Below are 23911 nucleotides of genomic sequence, written 5' to 3'. Positions count from 1 at the left end.
CCTGGGAAGGCTCAGCTGGCCAAAAAGTGAGAGGAGGGATGTCCACAGTTCCCATCCATCCTGATGGGGACCTAGGGGAGAAGCACTGCTTAGCACCTTGGCTGCACCTCACCTTTCCTGGTTGGGAATCTTCCCAGATTAACCCTCAGTTAATCTACTCTAGCCTGAAGAATTGGTTATGAAAGTGTAGCGGGTAAGGGACCATGGTTTGGGGGTATAAGTGGATTTTCACAAGGCTGAAGGCAGGAAGAGCTGCCCAGCAGTGCCCTTGACAGCCAACCACCAGCTTCAGCATCCTTCAGGGCTGCCAACACCAAAACCTCTGTCAACAGTGAAGTCTCTGCCAACCCTGAAACCTCCACCACAGCAGCAGCTCACTCCAGGCCAGCTCTCAGCCTGCACCAGCCCTTGGTGGGGATGTGTTATTTCAGTCACCCAGACTTATTGATTCAGGAGAATTAATTGATCTTCACTGTTCAAATACTGACCTCAATTAGAGCTACTTTTCCTTTTTTACTCTTTTTTCCCCCTTTGCTGTCTCCTTCCCCTTGGCTCTGCTAGTTTAAATATCAGAATATCTACACTGGCCTTAGGGAGATGTGGTGTTAAGTGTACATTTGTATCTCATTTACAGCCAGGCTCTTCACAGCCTTAATCGGCAGATCCCCAAAAAATGGGGGGGAAAGACACCCACTGCAGTGGATGTTTGCTGCCAGCACAGAGCTGCCCTGTCATTTAGGGGGTTTTGGAGATGGCACTGCCAACTCTGGGCTCTGGGTTTGAGTAAATTCCTGATTTGGACAGCACCCAGCTGGAGTGGCAGCTCAGTCTGTCCCTGGGAGCGATCCCATCCACGCCACGTCCCAGAGGAGCAGCACAGCTCAGCCTCTCTGCAGCCCACCAGCCTCCACCCCCTCGCCAGGAGTGCAACAGCCCTTGAAGTTGCTCTAATTATCTTTATTTCCTTTCACTGATTCCCTTACCCGTGGCATCCCAAGCCAAAGCCCAGGAGAAAAGACCGGGATTTCAGATTTAATTAAACCTTGCTGAGCAGGCTGCAGCCTCCCTCCGAGGCCAGTGCTGGTGCCACTGTCACCGAGCTCCTGGAGCAGCAGGACGAGCAGCAGAGGGGACAACTCCCTCACCCAGTGCTGGCACGGGGGTACCTGCTCAACCCAGGGGTAACTCCCATCCCAGAAGCAAACACTTGTCATGGTAAGAAGCCCAATAGTTGGAAATTTTATCACAATTCCCTATTTATTTGTTTATTTAACCAACTTTCTGCTGCTGGAACGGAGGCCTGAGATCATCGATCGGGGCACAGCACAACAGCAGAGGTGTGTCTCTGCTGCCAGCCCCAACAGCCAAGAGCTTCAGCACAGATTTTCCAGTTTTAATGTTCATCCATCATGGCATCAGTTCCATGTCTGACCAGAATGGACCACAAGTCCAAACCTTCCCACAGAAAACACCTCCCCCACGGCACCTGCTCTTGACTCACATTTACCTTCCCATAACATGCACAGGGTAAATTCCAAAAGTTTCCCAGTTCCTCAGTCCCACTCCAAAAGCACTTGAGCAAAGTCAGAGCTCCCACTCCCCAAAACAACAGTGGGATTTGGACACTGCTGAAGGTGTTACTTAAAGGTGTCTCCCAGCCCTCCATAGACCAAACAAAAGCTGTGAGAAAAAAAAATAAATAAGAGACAATAGGAAGGTCTGAAAGATCACAAAACAAAAACAAAACAACAACAAAAAAAAAAAAAAAACCACACACACACACAAAAAAAACCCCACAGTTCAGTTCACAGCCTTTAAAATACCAAACCTGTAAACCTTCCCAAACTTATCACATGTATTCACATGAGTGTTTACAGAAACCAGGGATACTCCTAAGTGTCCATGCAGGCTTCCCATTAAAAACACATTGCAACAATCAGGGAAGAAACGCATTTGCAAGAAATGCTCCAACAGCTCCAAATAAATGAATTCCTAAAATTTTCAGCCTCTTAGTGGATAAATTTGGGGAAATCTGCATTTGCTACAGTGGTTCAGAGCAATTGCTGCACACAGCAACTTGACACTCACAGTATTTTACATGAACCTTAGCACGGTGTGACCTCAGCAAACCCTTCACACTCACCAGCTACAAATCCTAATTAACCTGTAACAGCTCGGGGCTGGTTAATGAGATGCTGAGCAAGAAATGGCAGAGGCTGTGTGTAGAGCCTGTGTGTGTCCTGCTGCCTCCCCCTTGAGTGCTGCCCACAGAGAAGGGGCACTCCCAGCCTCTACACCTCATTTGGGTGGCTTGGAAAACCCCAGCTTGAGGATGAGGTGACTCCAGAAACCACAAAGAAAACCCAGCTGTGAGTATCCTACTGTGACACCATTCTGCCTGTGGTGAGGTGGTTTCCAGCCCTCCAGCCCTGAAAATCTTTTATATTTCTTCTCCTTGAATAACCCAAAGCCCATAAAATTCAAATTATTTTGCACACCCCCCTGCCCCCAAATCCTGCTGCTGTGGTGAGGAAGATAAAAACTGGATAGCAAGCACCTTCCAAATCTTCATCAGCCTGGGAACACCCTACTGAAGCACCTTGCACGCCTGATTCCCACAGAGCCCCTGGTCTCCTGCAGCCCTTGGGACCCTCCTCCCCACTTCCAGCCAGCGGGTTCACCTCGGGATAAACCCCACCAGCACCTCTCGGAGCAGAGATCTAACAGAGGATGCTCAAAAGCTTCTGGGCCGTTTCCATGGGTACGTGAGGCACATGTTGCTATGTGCTACCCGCTCTGTTTCCAAGGAGACAGCAGGGCTGTCACCACGCAGGGCTTATTAGTTGCCATGGCTATTAAAAGGCACTTGTCCTCTGGGGATCTGGAAGGACCAAGGCTACCACCTTTCCCTTCTCTCTCTCTGGGATGGATCCTGCTGGGGACCTGGCCACGCAGGTCTCCGACACGCCAGGGATGGGCAGCTCCAGGCTAAGCTGAAGAGGGAGCCCAGTCCTGCACTTTTCCATGGAGAACCACAGCTCATGGGGTGTCTTCCCCACGAGTGAGCAGAGCATCCCCGCCACAGCCTTTTACAAAGACCCCACAGAGCAGGGGGAGCACTCAGAATGGCCCAGCTGCCCTCTGCCCACTGAGCCCTGTCACCCCTGCCCACCAGCACAGCACAGAGACTCTTTGCCCCACTTTGCATGGTGGATTTGGTATGGCCAAATCCACGTGTCACCAGGCAAAGCCACCACAGAACTCGGCCCTTACGGACAAGGCAGTGTTGCAAAATGCAGACAAAAGCATCACCCTGCTGTGGACCACCCTCCTGCCTCCCTCAGCCTGCTGCAAACAGCCACGCAGGGTGGCACAGCCCCTGCATGCTACTGCCAAAGCCCATTTCTCCAACCTTGGAGAGCTCCTTGCTCCTTTCTCCAGCCCCTGGCACAAGGTCCAGCCCCAGTCTCGCCCTGCTCCAGCAGTTCATGCCTCAGCCCTGCACCCACCGCTCCATCACCTCTGTAACTGCATCCTAGGAGTGAAAATAGAGATGCAAGAAAGTCCTGGGTTTTATTTATTTTTAATTTTTCCCTCTTTAGACAGTCCCAGGCTCCATTTTAGAGCCCTCACCCTGCTTAGCTAGGACAGCATCTGAATGCATCCCCATCCTATCTGAAATCACCTCCCCAACAGGCCCTAAATGGGTTTTTATGCAGCTATATAAGCTCTTATAGAAAATACTCACATGCTCTATTAAATAAATTAAGGGTATTATTTCCTCATCATTCTGTTTGATTTTTCTAGGAAGGATGTAATTTTTTCATTTAACTCCAGTGGACCAGAATAACAATAAAAAAAACCACAGCCAAAAACCTATAGAAAGGTATATTACCCTGTAGTGGAAAATTAGATTCCTCCTACACGATACTATAGGATGATTTAAATATAACATATAGGAATATAACATGTTATTAAATTTTATAGTATCTTTCTAGAAAGACCTACAGTATAGGATTCTAAAAATTACTCACAAAACCTATTATGCTTCAATCCAGCCCAGCTGGTTTCCTTTCTATTACATGCTGCAACTTTTCCTAAAAGGCTCAGGTTTTAATAGTGTCTTGAAATGTTGCTGCAATCACACTCCAAGGCTGGCTCTAAACTCCTCCAGAAATGACAGACCCAAGTGTGAAGCCCCTGGGGTGGGATGGAGGTGGGGGTGGATGGGACTCTGCACTCTCCACAGTCAAAAATCACTATAATCAGCAGAGGGGTGAGGGGTCCAGTGGGGGCCCAGGTGCTTGGGCTTCATGGGCATGAAGCAATTCTGTATTTCAATTCCATTTCTCTCCCAGCACTCATCACCCCAAATATTTGGGGTATTCAGGTAGTTATTGATGCTCCAGCACCAGACACTCATCCTCTTCTCCCTGCCTTCCAAAAAAACCCAAAAAGGGTTACAGAAAAAAGTTGCCTGTAGCAGTTGCCATAGAGACTCTCCAGCTTGGCACAGAAACCCAAAATCTTGTAAAAAATTGAAGAATTTAAGATTTTAATCAGTGAAAACACACGGGAGGCCAAGAGCATCAACGCACATCCTTGCCTTAACAGCAAGATGTGTTCACCCCTCGTTTAACAGCATCCTGAGAGCCAGCTGAGCACAGGGACAGAAAGGGAGAGGAATGAAAACAATGAAAACCCTGTCCGCTTTCGAGTATTTTCTGTCCCCAGCAAAGCAGCCTCTTGCTGCCCAGGCTGATTCTGGACCAATACCCCACCGGCCAAGCTGTTTGTGTTCCCGTTTCCTTCATCTGCCGCCAGAAAAAGAAATATTCAACAATACAAGCGAGACAAAATATTTCCCAGAACCGCACTATTTCTCCCATAAACTTCACCTCACCGCCAGCGCAGCCAGCAGCGGGGGAGGAAAAACAAAGGAGAAAATCCCGACTTTTAGCAGCACGAAATATTTTTGCGACAGTCTTGAAATTGCTCTTTTCTGCTGCATTCTCCACTGTCACTCCCGACCCGGCTTCCACCGTGACCACAAATCAAACATCGTGGGATAAACTCACTGCTCTGGCATTTTCACTGCTTGGCAGAGCCCTGGTTCCAGTTGTGGCCACTGGCTAAGACAAACACGGCCCCAGGCACGCTCTGGTGGCACGCTGCGGCACGCCAAGGTGGCCAAAGATCCTGTTTTACCACCTTTTAAGCCTCGTGATGAGTCAGGGAGGTGATGGCATCCAGCAGCAGCAGCTCAGGGATGGGGCAGTGGTTTCACCTGGCAGCAGGATGCGGGGGATAACCAAAGCCACAGCACTGGGGAAAGCCTCCGGTGCCAAGGGGTGTTGTGTTTCATGCACAACAGAGGAAACAGAGCTTGAGGAACACCAAAACAAGGAACTTCAAAAAGGAGCGGTGTTGGCCCAGAGAATATTGTTGTATGAGCTCAGCCGCTTCAGAAGGACGGAAAAAATCACGCACTGACCCCAAGGGGTGATGGAAGGACTCAGTGTGTGGGGGCTGAGCTTGAGACCTGCCACCAGCATCCACCCAAGGGGTTCCAGGGGGAGCTGGGTGGGAGGGCAGGTACCTGTGCAACACCCCAGCACCACAAGCTGCTCCAAAGCCTGAAGTCGGGGAAGGACCCAGACCTGGGGGCTCAGGTAACTGTCCCCACACCTCCCTGGCACGCTGACGTGGAGGCAAGGTTACTGTCAGCTCCCAGCTTAGGCTGGCTGAGGCGTCTCTCCAAAACCTTCTAACAACACCAAGTCCCCATCTGTAAAAGTGCTCCTCACTTTTACCCTCTGCTGCACATTTAGATGCCTATCGGGATAAAGGTTAATTTGCTTTCCCTAGCAGCACTGGGAGATGCAGGATGCATCCCTCAACAGCTCCTCCAGAACCCAAGAGCTGGGGTCAGGACTCGACTGGCAAGGAAGGCCCTGGAGGGAGAGTGTGGATGGGGAGTTACGACTAAAGGAAACACTCCACCACTGGGTCATCTTCAGACACAAAATCATTTTGGCTTGAAGGTCGCTGGAAAAGGAGTTTTGTGACTTCTTTCTGTGCCTTTACTCTTCTTCCATTGTAAAAGCAGGTCTCAGAACGGGGCAGCCATGTCCTGAACTCTGCTCAGCCCATGGTGGGGACATGTATGTACAGACACACACACAGTGGGCAATTCTAAAACCGCCCTGGAGTCCCCTCAGGTGCTCTTAAGGGCACTGCCAGGCTCCAGGCAAGGGCTATGCTCAGGGACCTTTGCTCCTCTCAGCCCCTTTTTGCTCTGGACTAGAGCAGCCAGGTACTCAAAGGGCCACCAAGCATCTGCATGGCCTTGAGATACAGAGCAGAGGCATTTCCTGCCCTCAGATAAAGGCTCTGGACCATGCCCAGTCAGATTTGCCAAGCTCCCAGTGCCCATGCCATGGCCCCAGCCCTGCCCGTGCTGCCCCATCCCCCTTGAGTAGCTCCCTCCCTCCCCTGCGCTCTCCTCTCTTGCTGAGCCTGTGTGTGGGTGTATTTGGAAATGAGATCTTTCCAGCTGAACTGCAAAATGAAATGCAGAGATCACAACTCCTTGAACAGATTTAGTGCACACCCCCCCTTCCCAACCTCCAGCCTGCCCCCTATGCAAAATCCAGGCAATAGTAAAAAAAAACCCCAAACCAGAGGTGAAAAAATTCAAGGTGTTTGGCAGATGAAAGGGGGAGACTGGAGGGGAGGGGGGAGGCACTGCAAAGCACTTTCCTTTCGCCACAAGATCTGCAGCTTGACCCCCACTTGCTCAGCCCTCTGAGCTCCCAGAGCTGAGACAGCCCAGCTTCAGGGGCTACAGGACAAGAGAGAACAAAGCCCAGCACCAAGCCAAGCCCAGAACCCAGCTGAGATGTGAGCATGCACTGCTGGAGGAGCCAGAGCCCATTCACTGAGATGAAGGCACAAGTGTCCCCACCCTCACGGCGGATACCCCGTGCTGCCCTTCTTTTCCTGGAAAAAGACAGGATTCCCCTGTACTGCTGCCATCAGCAGTGTCTGAAGAAGGGGCTGTGATTTGCCCACAGCAGGGGAAATTGCTCCCATGGGAACAGCGCCTTGGTGTATGGAGGGAGCTGTATGGGGCAGGATGTGCACCATCCTAAGAGACAGGGTGGAAAAAATACAGAAGTGTCCTGAAAAATCCCCTCAATACCACAGCATTGCCCCATCCAGGCAGCAGGGCGAGGCAGTGGGTGTGAAGAGGAGATCTGGGGGCTCAAAGCACCATTCACAGCCTGGAGACTCCTGCAGCAATACTGGCTGTGACAGAGAACGGGGTGAGCACACACTGCTGCAAGAGGAGTCACACAGGCAGCAAGTTATCCCCTACACAAAACACAGCCCAAGAGGTGGAAACACCCAGCTCAGCGAGAGGAAGGACATCCTGCCACAGCCCAGCCACACGGGGATGCTCCAGCTCATCCCCACAAGGGGACACGACAGGGCAGCTCGGCCCTGGTGCCACCATCCGTCTGTCCCCCAAGCTGCTGACCCCGTGTGCACCACACATGTGTGGGTACAAAGCCCCAGGACACTGAGCTGTGACGTGCCCTGTGCCACCCCCATGGCCAGCATGGTTTGGGGTGCCTGGGGTCAGCTCACATCCACTGGGTCACCCACAGAATTATCCACACAGCATCAAGGGCTGAGAGGAAAGAGTTCACCCCTCCACCCAGGCTGGTGGATACCAAAGCCAGAGCTACTGAGGGGCCCATCTGGCCTCCCCAGGCCATCCTTAACCCCCAAACAACTGCCTAAGGGGCACAAAATCCCAACGACAGGGAGAAAGGCAGTGGATAAGAGTATGAAACTCCAGCTGTGATCCATCCCAATTCCAGAGCCAAAAAGCTTCACCTGCGCCTCTCCTCTGAGTTGAATCAGGTTCCACACCCTCCAACACTGAGCCAGCCATGGACCACAAACAATAAAGCAATTTGTACAAGGCAGAAGCCTTCAAGAATTATTCTGTATGCTTTCCACATACTGCAAACACATTCCCCTCCACACGTGGCTAGGTCCTTTGTCAGAGGAATTTGGATTTTTGACCCTAGAAGTCAGGATGAATCTCTGAAGGAACATCAGAGACAGACCTGCACAGTGATCCTGAGCAGATTATGGTCTCAGGGGTATATCCTGAGACATATTTATGGCCCTCCAAAGCAAGATAAGTCAATAATCACATACAGTAGCAGTTACAAGTCAGATATTAATTTAATTCCTTTCCTCCCTATCTGCCCAGATAAACATTAATTCAATGGAGCATCAGAGGGCTTCTTCATTTATCATTCTTACTGGAGTTTGTTTTTTCCCATTAAGGTACAATTGCTACAACCAGGCTATCTAGATGTGATGGTTCCCAAATTAAAGACGTTTTGCATCCAACACAGAGACCACCAGCCTAGACCTGGGATTGATGTTATTAGCAGCTAGGACCAATGCAGAGGAGGCTGGTTAAAGAGCAGCCCATCAAACACACTTAGAAGCCTCGTTCACCCACAGCACAAGGACCATTTTATTCCTACAGACCCTGGAGCCAAGAAGGAGCAGAGACATTTGCTCCCTTCCACAGAATCCATACAACCCGGCCCTGGGAGCTGCACACACACCCACAGCAGAGCTCCCACCACCTTCTCCCCTTCCCGGAGTAGGGCTCTTCCCAAGATTAGTCTCAACCCACAGTTAAAAATGAACCTTACTCACTATTAACATATTTACTTGCATAGCGTGGCTGGCAGCTTAACACCAAATAAATGTTTGGGCAGCAGGAGTCACAGGCATGGGGGTGAGCCCTGCGCTCCAGAAGGCAGCTTCAGCCTCGCCGTGGGTTAACAAGCACTTTCAAATTGAATTAACAAATCATTAACAAGCCCTCTTCGCCATCTGGGCAGGGGAGGGCTCTGCCTGGGGCTGCTCTGGCCACCAGCATCTCGGGAGGGAGCACAGAGGCATCAATAATGCAGGAGGAGGGACTTGGCAACCTGACCTGATTAAGGTATGAACCTCAGGAAATCCTGGAGCCATGAAAACCCCCGGGGGTGGTTGGGCAGCCAAGGTGGGTCAGTCTCTGTGAGTCCCCATGAGTCCCCTTGCCCACCTCCACTGCTGCTGGCTGTGGGTTTGCCCTCAGCCCCCAGGGTTAGGGAGCATCTCAAAGCTGGTTCCGTGGATGAACTGGGAGAAGCCTCTTGGAAAAGAGCCAAATTAGAGCTAAATGTAAGGATGCTTTGCACCCAGTAAGTGTGGGGCTAGCACCTGGATTACAGTAAATAAATACCCTTTTCTTTATAAGCTCTATGTGCCAAGCTCCCAGCTCTCAGTCATCACCTATTTAGCATTTTGTTCCCATTTTCAGCCCTCTTCTGCTCTTGCCCTTGGATTTTGCATCCCAGCAGAGAGAGAGAGAGAAAACTGGGATGCCAACGGGTGCCAAGCAAACCCCAACACCAAACAGCCGCCAGTCCCTCGCGCCCAGGAAACGTGCTAAAAATCCCAACCAAAACAACATTTCGGGCACAGAAGCCAAACCAAGGGACAATTTCCATCCACTTGTGACTAAACCAGTGAACCTCTGAGGGCTGAGTCAGGGGCACATCCCAGTCCGTGTGCATGGCTGCAGCTCCCACCAGGCCGTGCCTCGGGCAGGGGATGCTGCTCCTGGCACAGCAGCAGCTCCTTCCCGTAAGGCACTAACCAGCACCACGGCAGCCAGCACAGAGAGCAAGCCTCAAAGCTTCTCTCAGCAAATATTCAGGCTGAAAAATGTGTTTTTTCCATCTGTTCGGAGCTTCTTTGCCGGGGCTTTGGTAGGAAGCAGATGTGAGAGCATCCCAAAGCACGACCAGTCGTTACTCACTCCGTTATATAAAACCATGTGAATTTCCTCTTTTTTTTTTTTTTTTGGGTGTTGTTTTGGTTTTTTTAGTTGGTTGGTCGGTTGGTTTTTTTGGGGCTGTTTTTTTGTTGTTTGTTTTATTTCTTAGCACCCAGCCAGATTCCTGGGTGAGAGGCCAAGGCTGAAGAAAGCCAAAGCCAAATGAACCCAGGTTGGGGGAAACCTCTGCATGCATCACCATCCAAAAGGAACATTTCACGTCTAGGTTGCTCAGCAGAGAGCCAAGGCACAGAGGAAGGGAAAGCCACGATCTGGCCTCATAACAAACCCAGAAACACTTAGGCCTCCTAGTTAACTAGGAAATTCAACCCTCTCCAAACCACAGTGAAGCTTCAAAGCCCTCCCAACCTGACTCTGGATGCTCCTTCCACAGTTCCCCAAGGATGGCCTCGTTCCCTCAGACTCTTCTCCCAGCCAGCAAAGCTGCCAGGGGCAAAGGCTCCCCACAGGTCCTCTGCCAAGGGAAAATGATTTCATGACCCAAGTGAAAAAGCCATCAGGGAGGTTCATTTTGGCCTAAGGTTTTGCTCCCTTCCAGCAAAACAGTAGAAAAAAAAGGAGAGTTGAGTAAAACCTGGGCAGGGAACTTGGGGTAATCCGAAACTTGGTCTTTTCAGAATGGGGAAAAACAATGAAAGCAAGTTTAAAATAAAAAATGAGAAAGCAGCATTTTTCAGCACAATGCCAAAGCTTCTGCAGGGGGTGCAGGGGGAGAAGAAAGCAAAAAATTTTCTGTGCATCATAAAATCCCGGGCATTTCCAGGCTGGCTCCAACAGCCCCCATTACTGAACAGGGCAGAGAACACAAAAGCCGATCAGATTGAGAGCAGGGAGTCTGAGGGGATGAGTGGCAGTGGGGTGGTCCAACCCCATTTCTGCCCCTCCTGTCCTCGGCATGGGGGAGAGCTGGGATCTCCTCCTGCCACCCTGCCCTGGCTCCTGGCCCGGGTGAATCCCTGTGTGTCCCTTCCAGCTCCAAATGTTCTGTGAACCGATCCCAAGCAAGTCTCCAGAGATGTTCCCCCACCCCACATGGGAGCAAGAGTTGTGGGTTTCCTACAAGGAGCCGAAGCAGAGCTGTCCCCAGGCAGGATGGGGATGACATAACCACCAACTGCCTGAGGCTGAGCCTTTGTCTGTGAGCCGGGAGAGAGGCAGGGAAAGGAAGAGAAGGAAGGAAGGAAGGAAAAGAAAGAAATGAAAAGAAAGAGAGAAAGAGAGAGAGAAAGAGAGAGAGAAAGAGAGAGAGAAAGAGAGAGAGAAAGAAAGAAAGAAAGAAAGAAAGAAAGAAAGAAAGAAAGAAAGAAAGAAAGAAAGAAAGAAAGAAAGAAAGAAAGAAAGAAAGAAAGAAAGAAAGAAAGAAAGAAAGAAAGAAAGAAAGAAAGAAAGAAAGAAAGAGAGAAAGAAGAGAAAGAGAGAAAGAAGAGAGAAAGAGGAGAAAGAGAGAGAAGAGAGAAAGAAAGAGAGAAAGAGAGAAAGAGAGAAAGAGAGAAAGAAAGAAAGAAAGAGAGAAAGAAAGAAAGAAAGAAAGAAAGAAAGAAAGAAAGAAAGAAAGAAAGAAAGAAGAAAGAAAGAAAGAAAGAAAGAAAGAAAGAAAGAAAGAAAGAAAGAAAGAAAGAAAGAAAGAAAAAAAGAAAGAAAGAAAGAAGGAAAGAAAGAGGGAAAGAGAGAAAGGGTGAAAGAAGGAAATAAAAGAAAGAGAGAAGGAAAGAAAGAAGAGAGGAAGGAGAAAGAAAGAGAGAAAGAGAAGAAAGAGAGAAAGAGAGAAAGAGAGAAAGAGAGAAAGAGAGAGAAAGAGAGAAAGAGAGAGAGAAAGAGAGAAAGAGAGAAAGAGAGAAGAGAGAAAGAGAGAGAGAAAGAGAGAGAGAAAGAGAGAGAGAAAGAGAGAAAGAGAGAAAGAGAGAAGAAAGAGAGAAAGAGAGAAGAGAGAAGAGAGAAAGAGAGAAAGAGAGAAAGAGAGAAGAGAGAAGAGAGACAGAGAGAAAGAGAGAAGAGAGAAGAAAGAAAGAAAGAAAGAAAGAAAGAAAGAAAGAAAGAAAGAAAGAAAGAAGAAAGAAAGAAAGAAAGAAAGAAAGAAAAGAAAGAAAGAAGAAAGAAAGAAAGAAGAAAGAAAGAAAGAAAGAAAGAAAGAAAGAAAGAAAGAAAGAAAGAAAGAAAGAAAGAAAGAAAGAAAGAAAGAAAGAAAGAAAGAAAGAAAGAAAGAAAGAAAGAGAAAGAAAGAAAGAAACTAACTTCTGGAAGTCATTACGATTCCTCTGCTCCAGTCTCCTTTTTGGCAGACAACTTCCTTCTCCCCTTCCCTCCCCCCACCCCACCCCAGCTCACTTCAAAATGCCAGCCTATGATTTTTAAATGAGAAAAAGCTGCGCTGTACTCCAGCACTTGGATAAACTCCTACACAAACTTCCAGATGTGACACAACAGCCTGGAAGGGGGAATTCGCAGAAGAATCTCCTTAAAAAACATCTCCACACGCAGGGAGCAGAGGAAGCGCCTGGCTGCCAGCACAGCTGGGTGATGGACGGGCCCAGAGATCGCTGGTGAGATGAGGTGTCACCTAGATTGGGATGGAACTGCTCCTGGCTCTTCCAGGGAGGCAGGGATTAGAGGAACGCTGGCCACGGCATCCAGCTCTTGGAAGGGAACACCGGCTGCTGCTCCCGCTGAGCTCCCAGGAGGTTTGTGAACAGCAGGGAAGAGGATTTGCAGTTATTTGTCTCCTGGGAGGAGGGGAATAACCACAGCACCTCTGTGCTGCCCTTGCTAAGAGGTGATGGGTTGAGATCATCACCCAGGAGCTGCAGTGAGCCAGGGGGGCAGCAGCACCTGCCCAGGGAGCAGCAGGATGCTCCATCCCAGCCGAGGGGCTGTGGGAGACCCCTGGCTGGGCATCAGCCACACAAACCAGGTTTCTCTTCTCCCCAAGAGCCAAGGAAGGGGCACAGAGACAGCAGAGGCTCGGCCACAGCAGGAGAAATTCCATCTGACTAGGGAGGGGTTGGAGGCGTCAGCCACTGAACTGGGTCAGGGGAGAGAAACAAGCTCAGGTGCCCTGGGAGGGATCAGACACAGGTGAAGCAAATGGATTCTGGTTCCTTTGTGGGGTTTTTAAATGAAAACAAGATCCATTTCAGGTCTGACCGGTCAAATCAAAGCGTTTTGCTTTGTTAAACTCAGGAGTGAGGCTGGAACAAATGTATAGAAGTGTAAGGACACCACGTGCACTTGTCCCAAAAACACAGCCTTTTGATAACCAAAAATAAAAAAACATTAACAGCATAAGCAGTGCGTGGCTCTCCTCATGAGCTGACATGGCTGAGGAGGGGGTGAGGACACCTCAGTCTCCCACAAAGTAACAAGGGTTCCACCTGCCCACTGCCCTCACCACAGCATTCCCATGAGAAGGGGTCCTGGGGGGCACTGCTGGGGCTGGAGACCCCAAACCACAACACAGCTGAGCAGCCCCAGTGTCACCCCCACCAGGCAGGAGGGTCCTGGCTCGGGTGCAGCCGGACACACAGGCATCCCTGCAGAGCTGGATCCAGCCAGCCCAGCACAGAGTGACCAGGGCACAGGCTGAGCTCAGCAGGGGCTGTCCATGCTGGCACTGCCTTCCATGAAGAACCAAGCTCCAGCACAGCAGCTCCAGCCACCCTGTGAGCCAGCCTGGTGCAGATCCCAGTGACACCTCGGCATGAAGCCATGGGGACTCCAGACCCGTTCCTGGAGGTGTCTGGGCATCTGCAACTTCCAACAGGAGCTGGGGGTGATCATTCCTCCCCAGGACCCAACCTGGTCACCCGCCTCTCCCTTACTGGGGAGGGAGCAGAGCCACGTGAGGCAGCTGCTGGAAGAGTCCTCTCTGTTTTATTGCAGACAGAAGGCAGGGCTGCTTTCTGTGACCAGATCAAGATATGTTTCTTTGCCAAAGCCATTCCCAAACCCCAAATCCTGGGATTGTGCCGCAGAGCAGCCAGGTAGGATGGGATCACTCCTCACGGCACCATCCAAACCTCCCCTTCCCAGAGAGGGAATTTGCAGAGCTGCCCTTCACCCTCCAAAGCAGGAGGAAAAAGGCAGGATTTCAGGTGATATGGGACCATTCCCCAGGAATGGCACCTTCCAGCAGGTTTTTACAGCGCCCCAGTGCCGCATGCTGCTTTCCAGGCAGCAGCGCTCTGCAGGCAGCCAGGCGTGGGGGATGAGGCAGTTTTCAGTACTACAATAGATATCACAGGCCCTTTCAGTTACACTGTTATTTCTCTATTCAGAGCTCTTAATGCCAAGTGGTAGCATCCTCCCCACTTTCTCCATCCCCGCTCTTCAATCACTCCACAACTCTCAAGAAATAGCCTCGTTTCTTGTCTCTGATCAGAGGAGCAGCCTGGCACAGACCCTGAGACAGCCTTTCATCTTCCCATCATTCATGGTGCTTTCATTTTACAAGTGAAAGTCAAGTAACCAGCTTGCCTCCTCTTTTCTCCCCCTCAGAGACTCCTGCTTCTCCTCTCACAGCTTGCCAGCACACACACCAGGACACCCTGCATGTGCCACAGCCCTTCCCACCACTGTGACCACTGAACTTGTCCCTGCTCCTTCTTCCCTCTTAACCCAGGCAGTTCTCACCCAGGGAAGACCCTTCCACCCCAGAGCCACCAGGAATATGCAGGTTGTCATCTAGGCTCGTCCTCTCAAGTCCTCATGGCTCCCAAAGAGGTTTTTCACTCAAAGACCACAATGGAGTGGAGGGAGAAGACAAGCTGGCCATCTGGTACATGTTTAGAGTTAAAAATCCCAAGGTTTCAGGCTCTGGAAAATTTCTGGATCAGGACAGACTTCATGACCTCTTTCCAGCCCTAAGGGAGAGGAGGAGCAGGAGAGCAACGCAGTACCCCACATCTCTGCTCCAGACAGCAAGAGAAAAAGCTTCCTGGTGCAGGCAGAGAATGTTCTAGACAGAAACATGGCAGAAAACCCCCAAAAACCACATCAACAGAACTTTTCATCCCTGCTGGATACTCAGCACCTCAACCATCACCCTCCCCTAACCCGGCCTCAGGTACCACAGTCACACTACCTGCCTGGACAGGGATATGGAGCAGCATCCCAGGAGTTCCAGCTCCACTTCAGGGGTACAAACTGTCTTTCCTGGGCAAAAGTGGGTCCTGCACCTCCTCCTGATGCCCCGTCAACAGTAAATTTTATCAATCAGATTAGAGCACCACAAATCTGCCTGGAAAAGCCCCAAGCTCTGCATCTCCACAAGCACCGCTCAAACCAGAGTCTTCCCACCCAATTTCTGCAGGAGCCAATGCAGAAAGGTAAAATCCACCTGAGAGAGTGGAAGAAGGCAGTGAAAGCTCCAAACTCCCCGGAGCTGGGGCAGGATTCACCACCCACTCAGCCAAAGCACTGTCACTCCTCTGCAGGGCAGCTGGTGGCAACAAAGACTTTCCAGCAACACGATTACATGGTTTTAACACTGAGGCATGATTCCTAGAAGGTTACAGCCTGAGAAGGGCCACCACACTAAAGAAAAAAAAAAATAAAAGTAATAAATATAAACAAGAGCAGGCTCAGCTCCAGCACTGGAGTGGCAGAAAGGCAAAGGGATGAGCACAGCAATGCTCTGCTGAACAGCTCAGCAAATGACAGTGCAGGTACCAAAGTAGGCACTGTGTTCCTCTCACCTGAAGGCTAAACTGCTTTTATTTTTTTTTTGTGTGTGTGTGTGTGTTTGTGTGTGTTGTTTTAAATAAACTCCCCTAATTCTGGGTCAGTGACCCTGAAAAAAACCAGCTGCATGCAGCCACATGACTCAAAGATCCACAGCATCACCCTCGTGGCATCAGGACTCCTAGCAAGATCCTTTCTCTGTCGGTAACAAGTGAAAAATTGGCGACAATAATCCCAGTTAGTGGGAATGCGCTTAATGCTCATGCCCGACTCGCAGTGGTGTTTGCAGGTGCCCACAATACCTCTGATTTTCCAAGGACAAAAGTTAATCAGCTTGTTTTTGCAGCCACAGAGGAGAAAATTTCATTTCAAGCCACTACTAGGGTGAGGGATTTTACTGAAAACACTAAAACGTGCAGGTGTTAACATGAGGCTCAAAACATCATTTCAAAGATTAAAAATTTTAAAAAATAATTTTAAAACCCCATAAACACTTGGAAGCATATTTAAACCAGCAATCATAAATATTATTAGTCAGAGTAGGCAACAAGAACACATTGATTTGCAGCCTGTCGTTAATATTTCCTTCCAAAACAGAAGGCTTCACAAAGTTATGAGATTTCCTAAGATGTTTAAATAAAGACAGTTTGAACTGCTTAGATAGTCTGAAAGAGAACTGGAGAGAAGCTGCTGAGTGTATTCATGACTGGGAAGAGAAATCTTGGATTTTTCCCTCCTGGGGGACATTTTAGGAGAGAAGGCAGCCTGTTTATCAGAGAAATCTTTGCTGAAGCTCAAGTAAAACAACGTTCCTAACTCCGGCAGACCCTCACCGAGCACACCAGCCTCAGCTGAGATGCAATCCCCAACAGTTCCTGCACGCCAGGAGTGGAGAAGGACTAGCACAGGGTATTCTGGTCCTGTGTGCCATGGAACATGTCCTCCGTGCTGCTGCACGGCCTCTCCCCCTCCAGATGTGGGGCTGCTGCCCAGGCTGCTCCTGCCCCTGGTGCTGCCAGCTGCGGGAACTTCCCGGGAAGCCTCTCCTGCACCAGCCCCTGCTGGAAGCCACATCGCTTCACTTTATTTCATTTCGGGGTTTTGTTTCTACAAATAATATATGAAATCGGAATTTGGGGATGGTAAAATACTCGGAATGCTAGAAGCCATGCGGAAGCCATGTGCTGGCTGCAACTCAGCTCCAAAGGGAAGCTTTAAAGACACCAAGACTGTGGAAAGAAGAAATTTTTCTATTGTCTTCTCTATTTCTTTTTTTTTTTTTTCTCCTCCTTTTGAAAGCTTAAACTTGATTAAAGCGGCTCGGCCTGTGCCAGAGCAGACAGGGAGCTTGGAAGGAGATCAGAAGCCTTTGGGGGGTCATGGCTCACCCTAGGATCTGACAAACAGCTGCCCTTGGCCAATGCACGCCCGGGACCACGACCCCCAGCCTGCCCCGACCCGTCCGAGCCAGGAGCATCCCCCGGAGGACCGCCCAGAATGGGCCTCAAGCACCCTGAATTATTTAGAATTATTTAGGGACCCTGGAGCTGGGCAGCAAACCAACCCCCCAAACCTCCGCCTCCCTCCAGACTGCACCGGTCTCACGGAAGGGACCAGGGAGCCTAAAACGGGCAAGAAACGGGGTCAGGAAGGAAAAACCGATCCACAAGGCAAGAGAGCGGGGTTAGGGTCCCTCAGCGTGTCGGGGCAGCAGGATCAGAGATGTTCGATCCCCGGGGGAGATGATCCCCAGCGGGATCAGAGATGTTCGATCCCCGGGGGAGATGATCCCCAGCAGCTCCACTCCGAGTCCCCGCGGAGGGGAGCCCCAAAAGAGGGGAGCCCCAAAAGAGGGGAGCCCCGCAGGAGGGGTGCCCCATAAGAGGGGAGCCCCGCAGGAGGGGAGCCCCGCAGGAGGGGAGCCCCATAAGAGGGGAGCCCCGCAGGAGGGAAGCCCCGCAGGAGGGGAGCCCCGCAGGAGGGGAGCCCCAAAAGAAGGGAGCCCCACAGGAGGGGAGCCTCAAAAGAGGGGAGCCCCAAAAGAGGGGAGCCCCAAAGGAGGGGAGCCCCGCAGGAGGGGAGCCCCAAAAGAGGGGATCCCCAAAGGAGGGGAGCCCCGCAGGAGGGGAGCCCCAAAAGAGGGGAGCCCCAAAGGAGGGGAGCCCCGCAGGAGGGGAGCCCCGCGCCACGACAGGGACCGCCGAGCCCCTGCAACAGCCCGGAAAACTTCCCGGGCCGAGAACGGCGGTGGGGAGCAGCTTCGCCGGGTGCCTCCCGCTACCCCGGGGCCGGCGGGTCCTCCCAAAGCCCGGCTCCTTCCTCACCACCCGGCGGGCTCCAGACGGGAGGCGCTCCCCGCCCTGCCGGCCGCTCCGGGGCCGTGGGGGCCCCGTGGGGCTTACCTCGCCGCCGAACACCTGCAAAGGATACGGGTTACAGACCAACCGGAGGCACCAGCTCCGCGGCCGGCTCTCCTGGCTCAGGTAGAAAAAGACGACGGGGGCCAGCGCCGGGTAGGGCAGCGCCTCCGCCTCCGAGTCGCCGCTGCCCGCCTCCCTGTCCCCCGGCCCCGGGTGGCCCCCGGCCCCGGACAGGTCATTAAGGCGGATGAAAGTCTTGGCTCTGCCCGGCTCCGGATCCTCCTCGGTGGCTCGCGGTCCATCTTGGTCCATCCTCCGGCCGGCGGCCCCGGGGGAGCCGGGGCGACGCGGGGCGAGCCGGTGGGACGCCTAAAGCGGCGCGGCCATGGCGGGGCAGGGGGGCTCGGGGATGCGGCGGGGCGGCTTCAGCGCCGGGGTGGCATGGCCGGGCGAGCCACTGCCTCTCCCCCCGCCGGGCCCGGGCCGCCCCCCTCGTCCTGCCCTGCTGTCTGCGGGCTCCGTAGCTCCTCCTCGCCGTGCCTTCGGGGGCCCGAACCGGCCGAGCGGCGGGCAGGGAGGGCGGCGGGGCGGCCCCACTGCCGGTGCTGGCCCCCCACCCGCGGGGCGGGCCACCCTTAGCGGCTCTGCCCGTCCCCTCTTCTCCCCGACATCTGCCCGGGGCGGTGGGATGCTGCCCGGCGCCCCGGGGGACGGGCGGCGGCGGAGGATGCTCCCGCGGCGGCCGCGCCGAGCCGAGCGCTCCGCACAGCTGGATCCTCACTCCAACTTCAAGTCCCGGCTCCTCCTCCCCCCGGCGCCAATGCGGGCTCGGCCGCGGCCCCCCAGCGCCTCTCCATTGGCTGCCGCCCGTGTCCGTCCGGGGCCGCCGCCGGACCGGCCGCGCTCCCCGGCGGGGCTGGACGGGGCGCACCCGCCCGGGCACCGGCGCCGGGCTCCGCCTGACCCGCGGGGCTTCGTGGGGACAGCGGGGACACGGAGCGCTGGGGGCAGGGAAGAGCCTGAAAGCCGAACAGCGCGTTAGGCGGAGGCAACCCCCGGTGGGACACTGCAGCACCGGGGGAGGAAAGAGGGGGAGATGCGGAGGGAATAGACCGCCCCGCCCGCCCTCTCCGGGGCCAAAGTGGCGAGAGGATGCGGGAGCCGGCGTGGAGCCCTCCCGAGGCTCGCACGGGATCCTCGCCCTGCCGCGGGTCCCGGGGGTTCCCTCCTGCCCCAGCCCACGAGCGGAGACCGCGCTACCGGGCTCGGTGCGTGTGGGTCACACCCGGTGTCCCCCCGTTCCAGTCTCCGCTGCTCCAGAGTGTCACCCCGTCCCGGGCCGGTCACCCCCGGGTACACGCAGAGGGGCTCGGCCCCGAGCAGGGGAGGGGGATCCGTCGCCCCCCAGCCACGGGAGCAGCCGGTCCCCGCTCGGAGGACGCGGCCGCAGCTCCCTCTGCCGGTGCGAGTCCCGGGAGCCGGCCCCACCGCCGGGGATGCGCGGCCCCGGAGCGGGGTACGGCCCGCTGGGCGCTCCGGCCGCTGCCAGTCACACCTTCCTCCCGCGGGACCCGAGTCAAGGATTTTCTGCCAGCATCCGGCACTTTGACATCCCCAGGCTGAGCCACGACCCTGCTTCTAAATGCTTAGAATTTTCTTCCACTTTAGAAACAGCTTTCTCACTCTTCCTCAGTAGCCACTCCATCATTTCTTTATAAATGTGAGCATGTCCTTCCCAAGAGCTCCAGCTAGTCCAAAAACACCTGCAAGAACAACAGGCAGATGCTCCTGTCTGACCCAAAATACCTTCTCTTGGCCAAATCCTGCTGGCCTGGGAGCACACTTGGTCTTGGATTCACAGCCTGTGCTGTCCAACCCGAGACAAATCACATTTCTATTGGCAAAACTTCAAGGCCAGCCAGGCTCTGCTGCAGAGCTGTGAGCGACAGTGTCCAGGCAGAGGAGACTGAAATCCCACAGCCCTCTGTGCGGGGCCAGGAGACCCTCCTGCAAACCCAGAGGGACACTGGTGTGACAGCACGTGGCATGTGTGACACCGGGCGAGCCCATGACACGGTTGCTAAGGACAGGGACTCCCATTTTTCCCTCAGGTTTCTGAGCAATCCCCCCCTCTGGATGCAGTGTGTGCAGGGAAGGGGCAGAGCTTGGCTGGCTTTGGCTTCTCCTGCCCCACCAAAGCACAGGAGCAGCCAAGAGCTGCCTGAGCCCCCTCCCACAGTGGGCATGCAGCAGCTCTGGCTCCCTGGCAGGGCACAGCCCAGCAGCTCGGCTGTGGCACAAACACAGTTCCCAGGAAGGTCCACAAACACATTTGCATGTACAAGGTGCAGCCTTAGATCAAGCAATTTCCTCGCTACATATGTACAGCCTGGTCACAGCTGCTTTTGATCCGATTCTCTTTGTATCCCCATAATGTACAGAGAGCCTTTGTGTGTCGGTCTGTTTATTTAAATGGATTTGGAGCAAACATTTTTTTAAAGCTGAAGCTTTGAGCCTCTAAGTGGGTTACCAGATTATATGCTGTCTTTATTTTAATTACATTTGGCTCGTTTTGTTTATTGCATACATTTTCAAGAATTATGCTTACCATGAGAATTGAAAGCATTTTGCTTTAGAAGATACCTGCCCTATAAAGGGATCCAACATCACACAGGAGAGATGATGCAAACCTTCCCATCTCTAATAGCATTCTCCCTTCAACTAGGAGAGGAAAAAAGGCAGAGGATATATGGTCTGTCAAGCCTATATTTAAAGAGAAGCACCCAAGGAGGATCAAGCCTGCACCACCAGCCTAACAGGAGTTTGGCACGAGCTAATACTAAACCAAAAGATGTTCTTGCCAGGGGAAGAGTGATCTCGGTTGTGGATCTCAGAGGGATGAGAACCCAGAGGTTGGCACAGCCTAGCCAGGACGTTCATTGCCCACCCCTGTCTCAGGGTGGGAGCCCTTCCCAGCACTGCCCCAGCCCACGGCACCTCCCCAGGGAGCCCTTCCCTTCTGCCCAGGCTACACCAGGAACTTGTCTTCCTCAAACAACGGGGTTTGTTTGAGGGGGGCTCAGCTTCCAGACAGAAACGGAGTGAGGTGTCAAGGACAGGGAATAGAGCTCCAGCCCAGAGCCTCGATGAGAAGGATGGAAAGCAGCAAGGAGTGACCCCGGAGACCAGAGCTGCACATTTAGGGATTTGGGATGCAAATGAGTAGAAATTTCAATACAGTATAAGGAACTAACGAGGTCACAGTCACCTCACATGCACAGTCCTGGCCTTCTAAGTAGACCAAAGATAGCATAGGAGAGAAGGGATGAGGGTGAGCTAGGGACAGCTGAAATAGTGGCAGCAATTTTAGGGCTGTGGTGGGTTTGGAGGGGCAAGAGGAAGGGGACTCACGCACTGCAACATCAGTTATGCACTCAACAGCAGTTGTGATGAGCCCCAAATTACTCAGCAGACCCCTGACAGGGACACCTGAGAAGGAGGAAGAGGAGGAGAAGGAGGAGGAAGAGGAAGAGAAAGCAGCCCTGCTTTCATTCCAGCACAGCCCTCTTGCTTTGCTCTTCCACTCAGTTTAGGAGGTTTTAGGGGGAAGCACAGCCCTGCACTCTCTTCCTTAGCAGTGCTTCTAGGAAAAGCACTGTGAGTAGCATTTCACATCGAGGGGGAGATTTAGCCAAGCTGATGCTCACCAAAAAAACGGCTCCGGCTCCAGCGTGGTGATGGGATTTGGAATCAGCCATAGAGGAGCTGCTCTGAGCTCAGCAGGGAAAGCCCACATCTGTAACCACTTTGGCAGGGGGAGGACTGAAGGCAGCCTCAGCAGAGAGGCTCCAACCCGATGGGAACCAGTCGCTATTTGTTTTGCTGTTGACATACAGCTGCAGTAGCTGTGGGTGATTTTAATAAGGCAGGACAATATTTCTATCAGTTCTGGGAGCTATAGATGGAACCCATACAGTATCCAGCTCAGGGCTGAGTGATTAATCACAACAAGGTCCAAAGCTCTTCTCATGCTTTGGAACCGGAGGGAAAACACACATTTTGTTTCAGATGTCACAGTCTGGGGGCAGAGCAGGCCTCCCACAACTGATTCACAGCCTCAAGTGCTGTGGAAGAACATTTTGAGAGAAGCAAATCTGCTCTGTCCCTGCTCCCCCACCCCACCAGTGAGAGCCACTTATGTGGGATCAGAGTCCTTGCTGTGCAAAGGGGCTCCTGGCTGCCCTATCTGTGAATTGACTCCCTGAGAAACATCATTCCCAGTATTTGAGCTGACACAGTGAGAGCAGAGACACCCACCAAACCCAGCCTCACACACACCCTGCTTCCCTGCCCTCCCCGTTCAGGGACCTGGCTGCTCCTCCCAGCCCCAGCGCTGACACTGCCCTGCTGAGATGCTCTTATCCTCAGCACCCAGAGCTCAGAGAATGCTCTTCCCCCCTGTGGACAGCAGTGGAGGATCTGGGAGGAGCAACAGAGCAGCCCAACGTTCCACACAGCACAAACTAGCACCTTAACTCCTCATAATCCCATCCAAACATCTGCTTTCCCCCAAGAGAATTTTGCTAATTCCCTCTGTCAGCATCCAGACACTTTCTTGCTCTTCCCAGTTATCAATGCCATGGCTTTCCCAGTCTGGTGGTGCATCCCCAAACCCCAGGGGCTGGGGACTGGCACCAGGAACCACCATGGAGGGTTTGGGAGAAACTTAATGAAACCAACTGGGCTTCATCTTTCATTTTTTTCCTCTTTAATGAATGTGTTTATTGTCTCTCTCAATCTTTATTAAGTGAAGAGCCAGACAAGTAGTTGGAGGGAATATACACTACAGCACAACCACAGTGAAAGGGGACGTCTGCGAGCAGCACAACCCACTTGGCGGGCAGGCAGGAATTCAGAATTTAGGCTGGGGAATGCTTATTGTTGGCAGAGGACCAGCACTTCCCTACATGATCAATGTTTGCACCTTGACTTTTTAGTACACAATCAATCCATGCCTGAGCACGGCCTGAGTTTTGGGAACTGCTTCGTATGCGAGGGCTGAGCTGCTTGAAGCTGTAGCACCGATGTGGCTCGTTCTCCTGAGAGAGCAAGGAGCTGACCCGGGCCCATGTTTCAGCTCTGGGTCTCAGAACATCATTTATAATAAAAATCCTTCTGCCCCCGCCATCTTTAAAAAATTTACATTTCCCTTCACAACCTCTATTACCTCCAGAAAACATGAAGAGGAGAGGGAAGTACCCTTCAAGGCTATTCTGTCTGGGCAGATTGGGTGTTTTAGTGGCTACATCCTGGCTCTGACCATCATAAGGCACAAAAACAGACCCCTCAGACAGCACACAAGGACCCAGCACTACACTGGAAATTGTCCCTGTTAAATATCCTCTCACATTTAGCACGGCTTCCTCCCTCCAGAGGGAAAAGAAGCTCTGCTGAATCCAGCAAAGATCAAGGCAGGTCCCTGTCCGATGCCCTAAAGAGGCTCTGCCTCACTCTCTCCCTGGACATGCAGCCCCAACCATCTCCCAGCTTGTTCTCACTGCTGCTTTGGACACCCAGCTCGGAGGGATGAGGTTTTGGGGGAGCAAGCCCTGCCCTGACACCCACGTTCACCCCACTGAGCACATGCTGTGAACCAGGTCTTCCCCACCCCAGGCTGCTGCTGCATCAGGTCCCTCTCCTGAGTGGGCACCATGATGCAGTGCCAGGGACAGAGCACACCCCCAAGCCTCCAACCATAGAGTTATAGAACATTTTAGACTGGAAAAGCCCTCTAGGATCAGCAAGTCCAATCATTAATTCAGCATGGCCAAGCCCACCATGAAACAACATCTGTAAGTGCCACAGGCACACATCTTTTCAATCCCTCCAGGGATGATGATTCCAACAGTTTCCTGGGCAGCCTGTTCCAATG

At 52.6% G+C, this 23911-nt stretch overlaps 1 protein-coding gene across 20 annotated transcripts in view; it reads right to left on the bottom strand.

Moving 5' to 3' along the window:
- Positions 1-18791, bottom strand: part of CACNA1G (calcium voltage-gated channel subunit alpha1 G) — a 143164-nt gene extending 124373 nt beyond the window's left edge. For 14 of the 20 annotated variants that reach the window (XM_030287696.4, XM_030287709.4, XM_030287700.4 and 11 more), the window contains exon 1: positions 18050-18788. In XM_030287696.4, coding sequence (XP_030143556.4) covers positions 18050-18291 — 242 coding nt within the window. In that variant the 5' untranslated portion in view covers positions 18292-18788. Of the gene's footprint in view, positions 1-18049 lie in introns of all 20 variants that reach the window. The other 6 variants (XM_041719895.2, XM_041719896.2, XM_030287711.4 and 3 more) reach the window with 4 other exon arrangements.
- Positions 18792-23911: the final 5120 nt, after the last annotated feature.

The sequence above is a fragment of the Taeniopygia guttata genome, chromosome 18 (assembly GCF_048771995.1).
Source record: "Taeniopygia guttata chromosome 18, bTaeGut7.mat, whole genome shotgun sequence".
NCBI classification, from domain to species: Eukaryota; Metazoa; Chordata; class Aves; order Passeriformes; family Estrildidae; genus Taeniopygia; species Taeniopygia guttata.
The sequence above is the reverse complement of the archived record's forward strand: the minus strand, read 5'-3'. Positions and strand labels throughout refer to the sequence as shown.